Source organism: Aethalodelphis obliquidens, unplaced genomic scaffold, assembly GCF_003676395.1.
Source record: "Aethalodelphis obliquidens isolate GAN/ISIS:26980383/991018 unplaced genomic scaffold, ASM367639v1 scaffold12, whole genome shotgun sequence".
In the NCBI taxonomy this organism is placed as follows: domain Eukaryota; kingdom Metazoa; phylum Chordata; class Mammalia; order Artiodactyla; family Delphinidae; genus Aethalodelphis; species Aethalodelphis obliquidens.
This window is the reverse complement of record NW_020837956.1, coordinates 17033451-17052672: the sequence shown is the minus strand read 5'-3', so window position 1 is coordinate 17052672 and position 19222 is coordinate 17033451. Positions and strand designations below refer to the sequence as shown.

Sequence of the window (19222 nt, the reverse complement as noted above, 5' to 3'; positions counted from 1 at the left end):
TTAAATTTGTTAATTGAGCTTTTTTGATTCAGATATTTTGCATTTTATTGTAATGAAATACTTTTGTTTATGACCTCTGACTTGGATGTCGTCCTAAGAAAGGTCTTTCCTACTCAAAGATAATAAAACATGAAAAATATTTTTATCTATTTACCTTTGGGTTTTTATAACTTAATTTTTACATTAAAATATTTAAGGCATCTGGAATTTAGTTTGGGGGCAATTTATTTTATAAGATTATCAGCCATTTAACTCAACAGCAATTATTAGGTAACCCATAATTTCCCTGTGGATTTGAATAGATACTTTTGGATATTCTGAATTCTTACATACATATGGATCTGTTTCTGGACTGTACTCTCTGCAGTAAGTTGTAATACCATGTTGTTTTGACTAATGTATCTTTGATTTCTGATAGGGCACATTGCCCCTCATTACCCGTCGTTGTTTTAGTTAAAATATTCTAGGTGTTCTAGGTGCACAACATAGTGATTCAATATTTCTACACATTACAAAATGATCACCACAATAAGTCTAGTTACCATCTGTCACCATACAATGATATTAAAATATTACTGACTATATTACCCATGCTGTACTTTCCATCCCGTGACTCGTTTATTTTATAACTGGAAGTTTGCACCTCTTAATTTCCCTCACCTATTCATTCATCCTCCCACTCCTCTCACCTCTGGCAACCACATGTTTGTTCTCTGTATCTATGAATCTGTTTCTGGTTTTTTTTTGTTTGTTCATTTGTTTTTTAGATCCCACATACAAGTGAAATCCTATGATATTTGTCTTTCTCCACCTGACTTATTTCACTTAGGGCAATACCCTAAGGTCTATCTATGTTGTCAAAAAATGGCAAGATTTCATTCTTTTTTATGGCTGAGTCATATTCCATTTTATTTATATACCACATTTTTATCTATTCATCTATTGATGAACACTTATGTTGCTTCCATATCTTGGCTATTGTAAATAACGCTGGAATGAACACAGGGATGTATATATCTTTCAAATTAGTGTTTTTGATTTCTTTGGAAAAAATACCCAGAAGTGGAATTACTGGATTGTATGATAGCTCTGTTTTTAATTTTTTGAGGAACTTCTATACTGTTTTCCATAGTAGCAGCACCAATTTGTAATCCCAACAACAGTACATGAGGGTTCCCTTTTCTCCTCACCCTCACCGACACTTGTTATTTGTTGTCTTTTTGATCATAGCCGTTCTGACAGGTGTGAGGTGGTATCTCTGTGTGGTCTTGATTTGCATTTCCCTGAGATGAGTGATAAGTGATGTTGAACATCTTTTCATGTGTCTGTTGGCCATCTGTAAGTCTTCTTTGGAAAAATGTTTATTCAGGTCCTCTACCTATTTTTTAATTGGGTTGTTTGTTTTTTGATATTGAGTTGTATGAGTTCTTTGTATATTTTGAATATTATCCCCTTATCAGAGATATCATTTGCAAGTATCTTCTGCTATTCAGTAGGTGGCCTTTTCATTTTGTTGATAGTTTCCTTCCCTGTGCAAAAGCTTTTTAGTTTGATATAGTCCCAGTTGTTTGATTTTGCTTTTGTTTCCCTTGCCTGAGATCATTACTCCTCATCTTAAACAAACAATTTTAGGTTATTCTCAACATGTTCACTTCTATAGGAACTTTAGAATCAATTTGTTCATTTCAAACGAATTCCCACCGGGATTTTGACTGCAATTACATTAAATGTATACTTTGATTTTTGAGATAATTTAACATTTTAAAGTTTCATTTTCTATTGTCATGGTATTGGCATTTGTGAATTCACCAAGCCTTACTCCTACTCAACCCTGAGGTCTCAGTTGAGACCTTGCTTTCTCCAGGAAACATTTTAAAATCTCCCTTCCCCCTCCCCCAGCACTCTGTCTTTATCCTCAGCGTTGCACTTATCTCATTATACCATAAAGGCATCTCAATTTTGTTATCTCCTACTAGATTCCAAGCTCCTTGATAGAAAGAATAATATGCTAGTTATCATTGCTTTCCCAGTAACAATTCAGAGGCTGATTCGTAAATAGTCATTCAATAAATATTTGCCTTTCCTTTGCAGTCTGTGTTTAGAAATTATGACCATGACCAGGATGGGTACATCTCCCAAGAGGACTTTGAAAGTATAGCTGCCAATTTTCCCTTCTTGGATTCCTTTTGTGTGCTGGACAAAGATCAGTAAGTTTAATTTTGTTTTATTGTAATGCAACTGTCCCGAAGCAGAAAATTACTACGAAAGGAGAGCAGGGAAACCTTTAATTTATGTCTTGACAGAGTTGATCCTAGTGTATTGATGAAAGGTGTCTAAGGTGTCTTTTCACTGATTTTTTTCTTGGTGTCCACAAACATGACTGGCTGGATGGAATCACAGGGCAGACCACATCATCGGTGTTAAGTACAAGTGCTCACTTACAAATTAGCCTAGCTCTCCATTTCCGATTATTACTGCTGCAACTTAGCTAGTTCATCAACCCCAAAACCTCCATCAAAAAAGAATAGAGACTAAATATAGTTAGATCTAGCATGGTGGAGTCCTCAGCATCAGTGCACCCAGGGGCAATCTTAAAAGTCATCAAGTAAGTAAGATCTTTTTTTACATTACTTACGATCTTCAGGAGAGCCGGTGATGGCTGCAGATAGCCAAGAAGTGTTTATGCTTTGTTTTTTCATTTGCTAGTTCAGAGGTTGTCTTGAGAAACAAAGGAAAAAATATATTTCTCTTTAGCTTCAAATGATTCATGGGAGATTAAATAACTTCAGAGGCTAAAACCTGGATCATTAAAAAATTATAATGATTAAAAAAAAATTTGCCAAGAAACCCTGGCATTAATAATTTTATCACTTCATTTTTAGTTATGAGATCAGTTCCTAGTTTAAAAATCATCTGTAATGAAATGCTGGATTTTATATTGGTTAAATGTCCAAGTTATATCACATTAAAATTCTCTAATATTTTTGTTGGTGTGAGAATTAAACGAAAATTAAAGCCTTGGTACTTTATCATAAACATCTTAAAACCTTAATCCATCTTCATTGTATAACAGAGAATACTTTTAAAATAAAATTAAGTTATTAGAAACATACACTTCCTTTATAAAATAAAACTTAAGTTTTATTTTATAAAACTTACTTCCCACTAACTACCCACTTCTTCCCTCAGTTTGTTTCTGTCAGTGACATGTTCGTAGAACATGAACTTAAAATCACTTCCCAGTCTTCATTTTGTTTCTCTGCCGGTTCTTGTTTGGAACAGAGAGTGTCCCAGCAGATATATTTTTTTTCCTAAAAAAACTTTTTTCCCCTAAAAATGAAGGTTTAAAGTATTCATAGCTTACATGATTTCTTTTGTCAGACAGGCTTAGATATGTTGATTTTGAGAGAAGAATGGACCATCCAGGAGAAGAGTCTAACAAGTTGTCAAAGATATGGCGCCAAGATTCAGTAGAATGGTTAGGGCAAGAGACGTAGATTGTTAGGTCTTCAGCCCAGTCGTGTTAGCTGGAGTTCCAGGAGTGTGAGCACAGTCTGATGGGAAAGTTTAGAGGAACATGAGCACGGGGACCTGAGGAATGCAGCTTCAGGGACTCCTCTCCCCACGTGCAGCAACTGAAAGGAAGACGTGGATCCTGCAGAAGAGCTGGCAAAGGAGGCGCATAAGAGGCAGGAGGGAAACCAGGGCCACATGGAATCACAGGGGACTGTGGAGGAGGGAGTGTCAAAAAGGAGTAAACCTGTCCCATGTCACATGCTGCCAGGAGGTCAAGTTCAAGGAATGAGAAAAGGCTGCTGAGGATGTCACTGTGACAGTTTCAGTAGAATGGTGGGTTAGAAACCTGGTTATATGGAGGAAAGAGTAATTGAAAGAAATGGAAAAAATCTCTAACGAGTACTCTTCTTGAAAACTGCAGGAGTAAGAGAAGAAAAAGGGAAAAGACAAATGTTGGAAATGGAGGCAGGATTGAGGAAAGACATTTGTAAGGAGGGGAAGTCCTGCGTGTATTTGTAAACAGAGGAAAGAGTGGGTGACAAGATGCAGCAGGAGAAACATGGTCCTGGAGAGGCTGGAGAGTGGGGGAGGGGAGAATGACCCCCCAAGAGAGGACCAACGAGATATAAAGGAATTCTGAACTGGCATGGAAGGGTATGGAGAGAAGGCAATATGCAGCTCCCTTACGCCAATGGATTTGATCTTTTTTGGTAAACAAGAAGTCAGGGTGTGTGGTGGTAGATGCAACCAGAGTTTCTATGTGGAGAAGATCTGGAAGAATCACTCTAGTGAATGATCTGTGAGCCAGTAAGACATGAATGAAAAGATTACCAGTGGTAGTGGCCTGGATGACATCAGGCAGAATGAATATGAGAATGGTAGGTCCAGTTTTCACAGTTTTCTGCCTTTCTCTAGCAACCTGATTCTTGCAAACTCTATTGTGAGGCAAAGGCTAGAAAGGAGATGTCTTTCTGGAAGCTACTACTTGGTAATGAAGAAGACTTTCTGTGCTGCAGTGTACAAGCCACACACACACACACACACACGCACACACACACATATCTTCTGCTTGCTAAGAAAGACTTTGACACTGAAAGCTGTCCTTTGAGTTTCTCTCTTTTCAGATGTGACAGGAAAGTGAACATTCCCCACCCCCCACCCCCCGCTTTTGTCCAGAAAGGTTTGGGAGGTGAGTGATTTAAGTGTGGCAATTACTTAGCAACATGGCATTCAAAGATCCCTCTCTTCTTTGATTCTCTTCACAGGGATGGTCTAATTAGTAAGGATGAAATGATGGCTTACTTCCTGAGAGCTAAGTCCCAACTACACTGTAAAATGGGACCGGGATTTGTCCATAATTTTCAGGAGATGACCTATCTCAAGCCAACCTTCTGTGAACACTGTGCAGGATTTGTAAGTCTGTTTTCCATTGCTTTCTCTTCTATGTAGTGATTTGGGCAGTATTCTGAGAATGTGGGAAAATGATACATGAACAGAGTCCATTGTCTGCCTTAGATCCAAAGTAAAACATGATGGCTCCCTGAAATTAAACATGCAATTAAAAACGAAAGCAAGATCTACAGATTTAGCTATGTTCTTTCTAGGAATGCAGGGCTGGAGAAGACAGGGAAGGCTGGCGAGGCGTATTAACTCAGGAGAGCAGTTTGTCTGTTAATACCTGCCAGGGAAAAGTTCTGCCCAATGAGCCATGGCACCCATCACTGAGTGCAGTTAAGTGGTATATTTATTATAGCCGGTTCCTCTCAGTTCTTGTCTCATATGGTGTCAGTCACTAGAAATCTATCATGATATGGCTCCATAATTCATAACTCAGAAAGGAAAAAAAATCTTTTCGAAGAGAAGATGGTTATAATAATAAATAACATTTACTTGGCATTTGACAGTAATAAAATATTTCCTGAGGCATTAGTGTAATTAATCCTCATAACTAGCCCATAAGGTGGGCCTTTTACTCTCCCCATTTGCATATGAATGTAGAGAGGTCCAGAGAGGATAACTCAAGTTTCCCAGGTTTTCACAGCCAGTAATGACTAGAGCCAGGACTCAAACTCTAGTGTTCTGGCTCTACCTACACCACCGCAACAAATGAAGGTTGTACACCTCACTTCCCCACATCTGATGATCCTTTAGCAACTAAGGTCATGTTTGGCCCTGGTGTTAAACAAAGACCCTCGAGCTCTGAACATCTTCTAGTTGATATCCAAGTAATGTAAGATGGAAAATGTAGTACTCTACACAAGGGTAGCCCAGCAGCCAGGTGAGTGGCATTTGTCCAGATGCCAGCTCAGTTTTGTTAGCTTCATTCAGCAGTCATGTCCCCCTGTGGACCCGTATGGAATTCGTAGCTGATATCATATACGCTCCCATTAAATTACATTTTTCGCTTTCAGTCTTGAATAACTGGCTTTGGGGAGCCAAAGGGCAGGCGTTTGAATTCAAGCACACACCCCGCTGAGAACAGGTAAATTAGAGGCAGTGGTTACCTCAAAGATGGCCCCCCGTGATCATAGAAGCTGCTGTGATCAAGGGGCAAGGCAGCCTAACCAGTTCTCTTAGCCCACCCCAGGGAAGGAGAGGTTCTCCTACCAGCTACACCACTGGGATTGCATCACCTGACCATTTTATCATCAAACAAATACTTTTCCTTCTTCATGTATCTCTCTTCTGATGGGAATGTTTGCCTGTATCTAGACCTGAAAAATGCTCAAGTGGTACAGAGCCATGTGTAACTCTCTCCTGCAGAGTGAGGCCCAGGGAATCTGTTTGGCCCTGGCCTGGTACAGCCAAAAGTCAGGCTGAGACATCTGACCCATGGTGTGGTGTGAGAGTTGGTAGGTCCTTATCAAATCTCAAGGTCTTGTCTCTGCTCTCCAGTCCTTCTGGATGTCTCTCCCTTCCATGGAGGCTCTGTTTCTATAGAAGCAGCAAGGTAGGCTTTCTTGGGAGCTTCCACACACTTCCCTCCCCAACTCATCAGAGCGGATTTGCTGGCGCTAGGTTTTTGATGCAGCTGTGATCAGGTCGAAAGCTCTGGACTTGGAGTCCAGAACTCTGACCTTGAATCTCAATTCTGCCCCTTATTAATCTATGTCCTTGACCAAATTATTGATCATCTCTGAGTCACTGTTTTCCTATCTGTAAGAGGGGGTTAAGACTTACCTGCCATGTTGTTGTGGTATTAAATGATATCAGACATGTTGCATACCACAGAGCTCAGAGTGAATCTTTCTCTTTTTTTAGTGTTCCTTTATGCTTTTGGAGTTTTATCGAAATTAACTCATTCAGAGTTTTAATATCCCTTTTTATTTTTCAAAATATACTTAATTTCCTTGCTATAATTTGAATTGATCTTTACTCACACACCTTTTTAAAAAAACTCTTTGGTTTTCTAAGGGATTTATAAATACCATGCTCTAGCTGGGTCATTGAAAGGAACTGTGGGGGAATAGAAGGAACTATTTTTTAGTGCTTGGACCACCTGCTTTTGAAATAAATTCCATTTTAAGGGTAAGGAAGACAAATAGACACTGCTTGAAATACATTGATTTTAGAATTAGAATTCCAGAGCTGAAAGAATTTTGCTAATTCCCTTATTTTGAGCTCTGGAGAAGTTAAGTGACTTCCCTAAGGTCACATGGATCACTAGCAGCAGAACCATGACTCATGTTTAGTTCTCCTTACACCCAGTCGAGTGCTCCTCCCACCACAGTCACTCCAAGTCTTACAGCAGCCTCAGGTCTCTAAATCAGAGACTGTGGGAAGTACCCTCTCCTGTCCTTGGCGGGCACGCTGACCCAGAGCCTCTTCGTGCCTCGTGTTGTCTCCCGCTTCTTTTTTTTTTTTTTTTTTTTTTTGCGGTACGCGGGCCTCTCACTGTCGTGGCCTCTCCCGTTGCGGAGCACAGGCTCCGGACGCGCAGGCTCAGCGGCCATGGCTCACGGGCCCAGCCGATCCGCGGCATGTGGGATCTTCCCGGACCGGGGCACGAACCCGTGTCCCCTGCATCGGCAGGCGGACTCTCAACCACTGCGCCAGCAGGGAAGACCCCTGCTTCTTAAGTAAGCATTAGCAAGCAACGCCCTGACTTGCCCGCCTCATGGGACTCATGCTTGACTTTATCTTCTTCAGCAGTTTCTGCAGCTATGCTAATAACGTGCCATAGCCAGAGATTTGGATGCTTCTTAAACCTTATCCTTTCTTGTCCTAGATCAGCGGCTTTTGTTCTGATCACACACAAAACTCCCAGGAGCAATGGCTTCCTCTCTTTCCCTGAAGTGACATACTCTTCACATTCTTCTTTTCCTATTTTCCTACTTACTAGCTATGAGATCTTGCCAAATGACTTCACCTCTCTGTAGCTTAGTCTCCTCATCTGTAAAAATGAGAAAATTATTATTACCTATCTCATAAGGATATTGTGAGCATTAAATGAATTGCTACATGGGACTTCCCTGGTGGTGCAGTGGTTAAGAATCTGCCTGCCAATGCAGGGGACATGGGTTCGATCCCTGGTCCGGGAAGATTCCACATGCCACGGAACAACTAAGCCCATGTGCCACAACTACTGACCCTGCGCTCTGGAGCACGCGAGCCACAACTACTGAGCCCACGTGCCACAATTACTGAAGCCTGCACTCTAGAGCCCATGCTCTGCAACAAGGGAAACCACCACAATGAGAAGCCCGTGCACCGCAACGAAGAGTAGTCCCCGCCCGCCACAACTAGAGAAAGACTGCGCGCAGCAATGAGGACCCAACACAGCCAAAAATATATAAATAAATAAATTAATTAATTAATTTAAAAAATGACTTGCTACACATAGCTTAAAACTGTGCCTTTCACATAGCAAGAGTTCATTAAATGTTAGCTATCATTGTTATTTTTGTTATTACTATTACCAAGGGCTCTGTGAGGAAACGATTTCTCATCGCTACAAAGTTTCCCAGATGTGGGACCTTGCAAATTATTTAACTTCCTGCATCATCACACTCACCTTTTATAAAAGGGAAGCAAACTGGATTATCGTTAAGATCCTTATAGCTCTGACAGATGTGATTGGCCTACCCACCCACTTTCCTTTTCCGTACTGACACCTCCCCATCCCTTTTCCAGTCATCCTAGGCACCTGAGGCCTCGCTTCCAGTTAGTTGTCTTAATAATCCTTCCTGTCTCCAAGGCAAAGTGTTGCCCTGTCCCAAGAGACATTTGCATTTTAATAATGTTTTCTGGAGGACCAAATAACTTTTAAGGCTCAAAGGAATCACTCTCCACTGATGGAATTTCCTTGTCAGAAAGAGAGTAAGGAGCAACTTTCCCAAAGCCTTGAATCCCTTCACATCAGTAGCTACTCTCCTAGGGCCATGATTCCCACACTCAGGGCATTGTTCTGCTATAACACATTGTGAACAACACTCCCATCAATGCCAGTAGCCCACCAGCCCTCTTTCTTTCAAAATTATTTTATTAGGTAGATATCAGCCACTTAGCCTAACCACTCAAAGTGTAGAAATGGAGCTTCTCCAACTTGAGCTAAGGCCGTTTAATTCATCAGCACTGTATGTTCCTGATGCCCCTGGTTCCCATATGCAAGTGCTGCAGGAGGCCTGGGAAAGAATGTGGGAAGTTCCCTTCTTCACAGAGATTACAGTGTGGCAGAGGTTTGTGAAGACACCACCACCAGGATGATGCCCCTGAACCGCCTGGGCAAACACTCCCTTGTTAAACTGTAGGCCCTCACATCTCTCCTGAGACTCTCGTCACTTCCTACATCCTACTCCTTACTTGCTTGGCAGAATCTGAGCCTTTTCTGCATCTCCCACAGCCCCAGCACAGGCCAAACACGCAGCAAATGCAGAGAATAAATACACAAACAAATGCAAAATCTTTTCCTCTTCTGTATTCTTTCAAGGTAGAAATGCTTCTCAGAAGAGAATCAAGCAAAATCCAAATGCTTTAGTGGGATGCATTGCTTGGGTCGCTTAATTTACCGTAGGGGGCGCCAAGAGCAGCTAGTGTGATTTTAAAAAAAAGCAGAGGGAGCCAGGGGCTATCAAAGGCAGAGTGACAGAGTCTCCCTGTGAGTTTTGCTGAGAGCGCATTATGCCAAAGTCCAATAAATGCACCAACGTCAGTTTCCCATCCCAGCTCCCGTTTGGCTCCCAGAAAGAAAAGGGAAGCAAAACTCCTGTTATTGCCCCAGCTGCGGTGGGCTGGGAGAGGGTCCTTCTATCTGACAGGAAGGGTGTCAGGAGCAGCTACATCCTGTTTGTGCTCTACCAGGCATCACGTTTCCCAGGGCTTCCTTCTCTGTGGCCTTGTTTTCTTTCCAGATTTCTCTCCAGATTCCCTGACATTACTTTGTCTTTTGTTACAGCTCTGGGGCATAATCAAGCAAGGATACAAATGCAAAGGTAAATGTTACTTTGTTAAAATTTTTATTTTATTTTATTTTTTAAATTAATTTGTATTGGAGTATAGTTGCTTTACAATGTTGTGTTAGTTTCTGCTGTACAGAAATGTGAATCAGTTATACATATACATATATCCCCTCTTTTTTAGATTCCCTTCCCATTTAGGTCACCACAGAGCATTGAGTAGAGTTCCCCGTGCTATACAGTAGGTTCTCATTAGTTATCTATTTTATACATAGTAGTGTATATATGTCGATCCCAATCTCCCATTGTTAAAATTTTTAAATGTGACTTTTGGGGCAGGAATCATATTTGTCTGAGGGAAACTTTTTTTTTTTTTGCCGTATGCGGGTCTCTCACTGCTGTGGCCCCTCCCACCGTGGAGCACAGGCCCTGGACGCGCAGGCCCAGTGGCCACAGCTCATGGGCCCAGCCGCTCCACAGCATGTGGGATCCTCCCGGACCGGGGCACGAACCCGTGTCCCCTGCATCGGCAGGCGGACTCTCAACCACTGCGCCACCAGGGAAGCCCTCTGAGGGAAACTTTAAAGCTCTTGGCATCACAGAGAAATTGGGGCTTTGGGGCTACTGGCAACTGAAGAGTTAACGGTCCAGTAAAGGACTCCCTGAAGTTTTGGAGATCCCAGGCTGGAATTTTACCGCTTGTTACAAAGAGCAAGGAAACCACACTTATTATCCCACACACATCTAACCCCTATCTCTAAGATGTCTTGCCCATCGTCAGCACACATTTAAGGTGGGAATTCTGAGGAGGGCAAGCCTAATGGAAATACTGTATATAAGAACTTTGTCCTTCAAGGGAAAAAAAACCCCATGCTCATTTCTGTAATACATATGCGTTTCTTTCTACTCTCACATAGCTATTCCTTTCTCTACTAAATCACAGATGATGATGAGAAAAGAGGAGATACATTTGCCCCTTTCAATGAATTTGTTCATATACTTCCCCCATTTAATTGAAATTTATAGCAATTGAATAAATATATATTTGATAAATGCAATAGGAATGTTTGGCTACTTGTAGATATATGATTATTACACATTATTGGTGTTCAGAAAACTGCTGGATATTTTATGCAGACTGTTTATACTGGTTCTTTTAAGAATCTGATAATGCTCTTGAAAAATATAATAAAGCCACAAAATGAAATATCTTAATCACAGAATGCCTTCAGATTAATAATGTTCCCTTGTGATGCCTTTTTTCTCTAGCTGTCTTTCAGTATTTGGCCCTCATTTTACATGGACAGGGAACTTCCTTGAACCTCTATGGGAGCCACCTTTTAGTGCTCAAAAAACAAACAAAAAAACCCTTCCCTTTTGTTCTCTGAATCAGTTGACTTAGTCTAACTTGAATTTTTACTTTCAAGCAGCAGAGATACTGGTTTCTGCCCCTTATCCCCTAGACACACACAGACACAGACAAACACACACACACAATTTTGTGAAGATGAAAATCAATTAAACCCTAGGATCTCTGTTCAGATGGTATTTCTCTTAAAGACATATAGAGTGAAAAGTCTAATTAAAATAGACCAGACATGTCATTGCAATTTGATCTTTCCCTGATGTTATTAAAAAACCATTTGAAACAAGACCATTTAGGGGAAAACGGGTATTGGAAATAATGAGAAAATTCCTCTTTGATGGTGAGAGAAATATACCCTATAAAATGATCATATCTGTTCAGTGATTTCAGAGAAATGTAGGACCCTCATCGTATGAAGTAATTGTGTTGCTATCTTCCAAAGTGGCCAAAATTTTGTACCCCAAGTAGCAATTAATATCTACTTTCTTAACTAAAGCATCAAATGGGAAGGCCACAGAATCTGCTGCATGCCATTTCCAAGCCATAGTCAAATCTGAGACATGTTTATTGAGCATATGCTCACCTTGTCTTCTGCTTCTATGCCAAGAAAGGAAGCAAAAGATATAATCACTTGCTCTGGAAAAGGTTTTGGGAAATGAAGAAGAATAGAAAATGCAGACAAATACTGAATGGAGGGACAGCTTGCTGTAAATATTTAGAGGCAACTGTAGGTCCTGGGAGAGACTAGATGCTGAGGCTTCTCACCCTCATTCTGGCTCAGGGAGCCTCTTTGTGGGGAATCCATCTTGGTCTGGAGAAGAACCCCAGTTCCATGTAATTTGCATTTAGTTTTGGGCAAAGGCAACTCCCCATTTAGGCTGCCCCTGCTTGTTGCTCCCCAGCACTTCAGTGAACTGTGTAGAAGAAGCAGCTGAACAAATACAAGAGAGAACTTTAGGAACCCCAGGAAGGGAAGAGAGTCCCACTGGCCCTTTTACTAGACCTAGACACACCCTGTGGACCTGAGATTAAACACAGAAACAAGGGTGGGGGAAGGGAGGCGTGAGAGCCCAAACGCCAACCTGGAAGCCTGATCAGCACCTGACATGTGGTTCACACTAATCACCTGTGATACTTTTGGTTGTTTCAGACTGTGGAGCCAACTGTCATAAACAGTGCAAAGACCTCCTGGTTCTGGCCTGCCGGAGATTTGCCCGGGCGCCCTCCTTAGGCAGCGGTCATGGGTCACTGCCTGGAAGTCCTTCGTTGCCTCCAGGTAATGTCCTCAACTTTCTTTCCTACTGCAATTTCTCTCTGCTCACCTTCCATGCCTGCACTTTGGTTGGGTTCTGGATCTAAAGCTAGTCAGAGCCATTATAAACATAAAGGTCTTCAGGGTAAGCAGCAGTGGCTAAAGACCCTTGAACCCTACATGCTCCTTTTGGCTTTTGGGTCTCAATAACATGCAGTTCACCTGAGGTCAATTTCATTTCACCTCTGGTCTGTTCCTCTAGGACCTTACCCGTAAGACTCCTGTTGTTTGCACCCACTTTGACGGTTTGCTGTGAAGCAGTCAGATGTATGATTAATCACAATAATCACAGTAATCTTTCCCCTTCCAGTGCAGGATGAGGTTTTCGAGTTCCCTGGCGTCGCAGCTGGACACCGAGACCTGGACAGCAGAGCCATCACACTGGTCACAGGCTCCTCTCGCAAGATCTCCGTGCGGCTGCAGCGGGCCACCACCAGCCAGGCCACCCAGACCGAGCCTGTGTGGTCAGAGGCTGGCTGGGGGGACTCAGGGTCCCACACCTTCCCCAAAATGAAGTCCAAGTTCCATGACAAAGCAGCAAAGGACAAAGGCTTTGCCAAGTGGGAAAATGAGAAGCCCAGGGTGCAGGCTGGTGTGGATGTTGTTGACCGAGGCACTGCGTTCGAACCAGACCAGGATGAAGCTGACATGGTTGAGACCAGACAGGACGGTGAGGTCAGTGCTGGTCAAACCACAAATAAAATCAGAAGAGGGAGGCTGAAAGCAGCTGAGATGAGTGTTATAGTGAGTCCACAAGGCAGCCTGGTAGTTTTGAAAGCAAAATGGTTGGGAATCAAGACATACCACTTTTAGTCTTGTCTTTGGCTAGTTATGTGACTCTGGACAAATGGTCTCTTCTCCTTGGACATCAGTTTTATGATGTATAAAACTGAACCGAATGGGTTCTAAAACTCAGTGAAGGTTTCTGTGTCTGTATACTGACATGATGTCCAGGGACCCTTGACTGTTGCTTGTATCCAATATAACAGTACGCTATACCCATCAGCTTAGTTTTCCAAGCTAGAATCAGGGTCCAAACTCAGAGGAGGCAGTGAAAGCAAAAGACATGTAGATAGAGAAGGAGCGCTGGAAACTCTTGCCCCTACTTAAAAAATAATTAAAAAAAGGCTTTTGACAGCATCATGGAGGAGAGGGTGGTGAATATCAGAGACATGGGGACCTCAGCGTTCTATGTGTCAGGCTTTTCCTCCACGCAAAAAGTATGTTCAAATCATCCAAAGCAAATTGGGAAACATATGGAATTTGTTAGAACAAGCTGAAAATATAAATTGATTCAAGATGGACTTAGATAAATTTATTAGTCAACAGTCCATAGTGTATTAAGAAAAAGGATTTGGGGAAATTGGTGTCACATTCCTAACCTAAAAGTAATGTCATGGAGGGAAGCCATTGCCTCCCTACTGAATCATTTTCATAAACAGAATATTAGGTTAGGTAGAGACCCTACTGGATCAAGCCAGTGCTCTTTTTTCTCATGACTGGTCCTCCACATTCCACCTGTCCTCAGGAGATCTAAGCGCACAATCTCCATAGTTTCCTATGATGAGAAAATCGCCAATGACCTTTAACCAAAATTTCTCTAGTTCCTTCCTCATCGAAGACAATTAGTAAGGATGCCGCACATGGTCTTCAGTAGTATGAAGTTTATCGTAAGTTCCTTCTGAGCCATTGTTTCCTTTCTTTTAACACCAACTTTTTTTGTGTGTGTGTGGTACACGGGCCTCTCACTGTTGTGGCCTCTCCCGTTACGGAGCACAGGCTCTGGACGCGCAGGCTCAGCGGCCATGGCTCATGGGCCCAGCCACTCCGCGGCATGTGGGATCTTCCCGGACGGGGTCACGAACCCGTGTCCCTTGCATTGGCAGGTGGACTCTAAACCACTGCGCCACCAGGGAAGCCCTAACACCAACTTTTAAAACAGCTTTATTGAGATATAATTTATGTACTATAAAATTTTCCCATTTAAAGTGTATAATTCAATGGTTTTTAGTATATTCACTGAGTTGCACAACCACCACTACAATCTAATTTCAGAACATTTACATCATGTGCTGCGTGGACTACATGGTCTTTTATTTCCCTCTATGAATCTTGAGTATACAAGGCACTGATCATTTGAGATGTTCCCTTGAAATTATCTGATAAACTGCTTTCTAGGAGTAGTCTTATTTTTTTAAATGAGATGCAGCCATACAACAGGTTCTGATTCGTATTGCAGGAAGGCTGACTTCAGGCTGAGGACACTGAAGGCAACTGTGTTGGCATTTGGAAGGAGCAAGATGAGACGCTCTGAAGAACACTCCAAAACTCAGGAAGTTATCTGAAAAGATATCTGGACATTTACTGCCTTGTGACACTGTGGGATCTCCCTGATTGAACTATGGGACAGAGGACTTACCCTATGAACTATTTATTTCCTCCTTCCCTGCTCCTAGTGAGGTGCCACAAAGACTGTGTTATGTAGTTGGTAGTTTTCTCTCCTATCTTTCTCTAGAGCCATTTATATACGGGTGAAATGAAAGCTTTTGTGCATGTACTTGATATTCATTCTCTAAACTCAGACTTTGCTTTTTCTGTGAGAATGTTATTTCAGTATTTTTATAAACTTTTGAGGGGGGTGTTTAACGAGGAGTCGATTTAGGGGTCTTTTTGTGGGCTTTTTGGACGGGACCAGGACTTACTTTTTTGAGGGACAAGGAAGCTCTTCCAGACTTGGAAGGCAGTGGTTCTTCTAATGATGATCTGCTGCAAGGAGAAGCTGTTTACATTGTTCTTACCATACAGTTGCTATTATAATGTGTAACAAGTCACACTTCTATAATCATATAAGTCTTGCCAATTCTGTATCACTAGGTAGCTACGACACAGTCATGAAAACTATCCTAATATTTATCATTGCCATGGGGGGAAATTAACTAAATACATGTCCCATCTCACTAGGTTTAGCCATCTTTCATAAGACTGCTATTAAGAAGTATGAATAACAATTAAAAAAATCAATTCAAGTTTTGGGGAATAAAATTCAGGAGAAAAACAAACCATCCCTCAAACCCCTTACTGAAATACAATTTTTAAAATTCAACCAGCGATTTTTAAAACCTCAAAATAGTTTTGAGAATTTTGTTTGTTATAAAAGAAAACTTTCTGGTTGTGAAAGAGAGCTCTCATGCTCTTCCTCAGAAATTGCCATCATGATTAAGAAGAGTCATAGAAAGCAAATCATCACAAACCACCTTTGATTAACATTTCATTTAAACTTTTAAAGTATCAATATTTTGAATATCTTCCTTTGACCCAACATTACTAGACGTGGGTCTGTTTCTTACATGATGAGAGAAGAAAGAACTTGGTTGAAGACGTTCAAAAATAGAGATGGGTTTGAGCCTATGGCTGAGGAGAATGACCTGCTACCAAGTGCCCAGTCAGAAACTGGACCCACAGAGGCGCATTGGTCTGCATTTGGTAGTTTAAGTATATATAATCCACATAAGACTGAATTTGTTTCTTTTGGGGCAGTCGCTTCAATAAAAAAATGCCTTTCTTCTCATTTTCCATTAGGTAAATGAAGACAGTTCTGTTCAACAAACACTTGAGTACCTGCTCTGGGCAGGTCCTGTGTTAGATGCACGAAGAAGAACAACTCTTCGTCTCTGCCCTTGGGAGCTGAGAGCCCTTGGGCATTTAAGGCAAGATGACCCCTTAAAATAGAGTTTCAAATTAGGTAGAACTGACTTAATCATGCCAAACAGATTCAGAGATCAATTTGCAGAGATATTGCAAGTTAAATGAAGTTATTAGGTGAGGGAGTTGTGATTAAGCTCAAAAATGTAAGAACTCACCATTTGCGAGCACCTCAGGAAGCAAATAGCCATCCCCAGTGTTGGTTCCATGTATATATACCCTCTATTCCTATTCATAAACGCAATGAAATACATGTTAACAAAATTAAAAAGAGAAAACGGCAATTTAAGTACAAGAAACCCTTCTTGTGTGTGTGTTTTTTTTGTTAATGAATGTTAAGACTATTCTTTTTCTTCTCAAAGCAGTTATTTCACTTGCCACTTAGTTTGGGTTATTTTTGATTTTTCACATATGAGAAGAGTTTTATAGGATCAGCCTTCCTGTTACAACGATACTAAATGAACCTCGAGTAAAAACAAACCAAAAAAATAATAAAACTAACATATTATGTGTATATATGTACGTAAACTATTTTTGTATATGTGTGTATATATGTGTTTATATGTATACACAGGCATGCAAACACACACACATACACACACATACTACTATTATTACTTTGCTGAAGAGGAATTCGAGTCCATAATAAAGCTGCTTTATAATTTTGATTATATCATTTACTCATAACCAATGGTGGCTCTGATGTTTCCAATATGTCAATTTCCCATAATCAATAAAATAAGTAAATTAGGCAAACCCATGGTGGAGCAAAAAGAACTATGATGGTTGGTTCCTCCAGACCTTCCTTTTGTAGGTTTGATGATCACTGTCAAAGCAAAAACAAAACCAAAATCTTAACAGTGAATATTGGGAGTTCCCCGGTGCTCTAGTGGTTAGGATTCTGGGCTTTCACTGCTGTGGCCCGGGTTCAATCCATGGTCAGGGAACTGAGATCCCACAAGCTGAATGGCACAGCAAAAAAAAAAAAAAAAATTAATAATATTAGATACCAAGAGAGGAAATGTTAGATACTGCAACTGGGTCTTCATTGAAGGATGTGCTAATTGTATTGATGCTTTTTGAGATCTGCCTAAATCAAAGAGTGATCCTAACCGGTATTTGAACATTTTATGTTGAGTGGTGTTTCCTGAAGCAATAATGTCCCCAGATTTCCATGGTAAAACAGCCTCTCCAAAAGACAGAGAGGTTTGCTGTTTAACAATGAAGGCAGGACTCCTACAGAAGGAAGTACCAAACTGTTATTGATGGCAAGAAGCTTAAGCATTCCTAAGATAAACACCTTGATTTTTGACTGAGGAGGTAAATTCAGTCAAATGAGATTCCCACAGCATATCTTTGGCATGCAATCCACAGCCAGATTTAAATCCCATCTATGCTAGTTGTAGTCATGAGATCCTGGGCAAGTCATATACATCTATTTGAGCCTCAATTTTCACATTTGAGAAGGAGAGATTTTACAACCTTCTTCATAGAGTTGTTGTAAGGATCAAGTCTAATAGTACATGTAGAAGTACTTTGTAAAGACCTTATAAATTAATATTATTTTACAGTTAAACAAGGTTCTTCTCTACAATTGTCTTCAGACTACATGTTTACATGGTTGTGTTCTTTGGAGGCTCTAAATCCAACATTTAACTAAATTTTGTGTCAAAGAATTAAAAAAAAATATTCACAGGGGTTTTTCTTACGCCTGGCACTGTGTGTGTATAGGGTCAGTTCTGCTCTGCTTTCTAACATTAGCTATTCTCACTCTGTTTGAAAATAGGTAGACAAGATTAAGAAACCAAATGGGTAAAATGTAAATAAGCTTAGAGAAAAATAGGTCAAAGTATAAATGTGCTTAAATTTATTTTACTACAGGGAGACGAGGAAAATAAAAATTAACTTTTCAAATAAAAAGGACTCCATTTATTTGACAACTAGAATGTATTTTATAGCGATTGAAGGTGGTAATGATAGGAAACTACTTGGAATTTAAGGCTCATTCAGGAAATATCTTCCTCCATGCTTCATCCAAAACTTGCTTGCTGAAGTTTAGAGAGTACTCAGACCTCAAACAACAATATTTATTCTCTTTTTAAAATGTTAATGGCAAGCACGTTGGAATTCACATCTATTTGAGTGACTTGCAGTTTACACATAATAGCATAAGGAAAGCATCACATGGGGCATTCTATAAGGCAGTTGACCTGAATGCTTCAAAAATAAAATGTCTTAAAAAAAAAAAAGGAAAAAGGATGAAAGGAGCAGTTATGGATCAAACAAAACACAACAACAGAATGCAGTGTTGTAAACCTTGATTGGATTCTGAACCAAAGAATAAATAAAGCAGACATTTTTGGAGGGCAACTGTGGAAATTTAAATGTGAACTACATATTAAATGACATGGAATGAATGTTAATTCACTCCAGTATGATAATGATTTTATGGTTATGTAGGAGAATGTCTTTATTTTTAGGAGATGGCTGGTGAAGTAGTTAGGGCTATTACAAGTTAATCACTAAAGGGATGTTCCCTATCAGCTTAAATTATACATCACGGCCCATCTCTGGGAAACCTGCCTCCCAGGTAATGAGCCTTAAGCTAAAATACCTTTGTTTAGCTCACAGGAAACATCCTGACCAGGCCCACCTGTGAATGACTGCAGGCAGGAAGAAGTTAACACACCCCTTCCGGAGGCTGACCAGAACCAGGAAATGTTTGACTTTACTCCCGCCCCTTTTAGTATAAAAGAAGCCTGAATTCTAACTCAGGCAAGATGGTTCTTTGGGACGCGGGTCTACCATCTTCTCGGTCTGCTGGCTTTCTGAATAAAGTCGCTATTCCTTGCCCCAGCAAGTCTCTTGATTTATTGGCCTGTCGTGCAGTGATCAGTATGAGCTTGGACTTGGTAACAAATTTTGGTGCAG

General features: G+C 40.8%; 1 protein-coding gene across 2 annotated transcripts in view; it reads left to right on the top strand.

Moving 5' to 3' along the window:
* The window catches only part of RASGRP3 (RAS guanyl releasing protein 3), a 104003-nt gene extending 87046 nt beyond the window's left edge, over nucleotides 1–16957 (top strand). For both annotated transcript variants that reach the window (XM_027113411.1, XM_027113412.1), the window contains 6 exons: nucleotides 2092–2207; nucleotides 4782–4929; nucleotides 9911–9947; nucleotides 12428–12553; nucleotides 12900–13264; nucleotides 14829–16957. In XM_027113411.1, the coding sequence (XP_026969212.1) occupies nucleotides 2092–2207; nucleotides 4782–4929; nucleotides 9911–9947; nucleotides 12428–12553; nucleotides 12900–13264; nucleotides 14829–14837 (801 nt within the window). In that variant the 3' untranslated portion in view covers nucleotides 14838–16957. The remainder of the gene's footprint in view (nucleotides 1–2091; nucleotides 2208–4781; nucleotides 4930–9910; nucleotides 9948–12427; nucleotides 12554–12899; nucleotides 13265–14828) is intronic.
* The last annotated feature ends 2265 nt before the right edge of the window (nucleotides 16958–19222 follow it).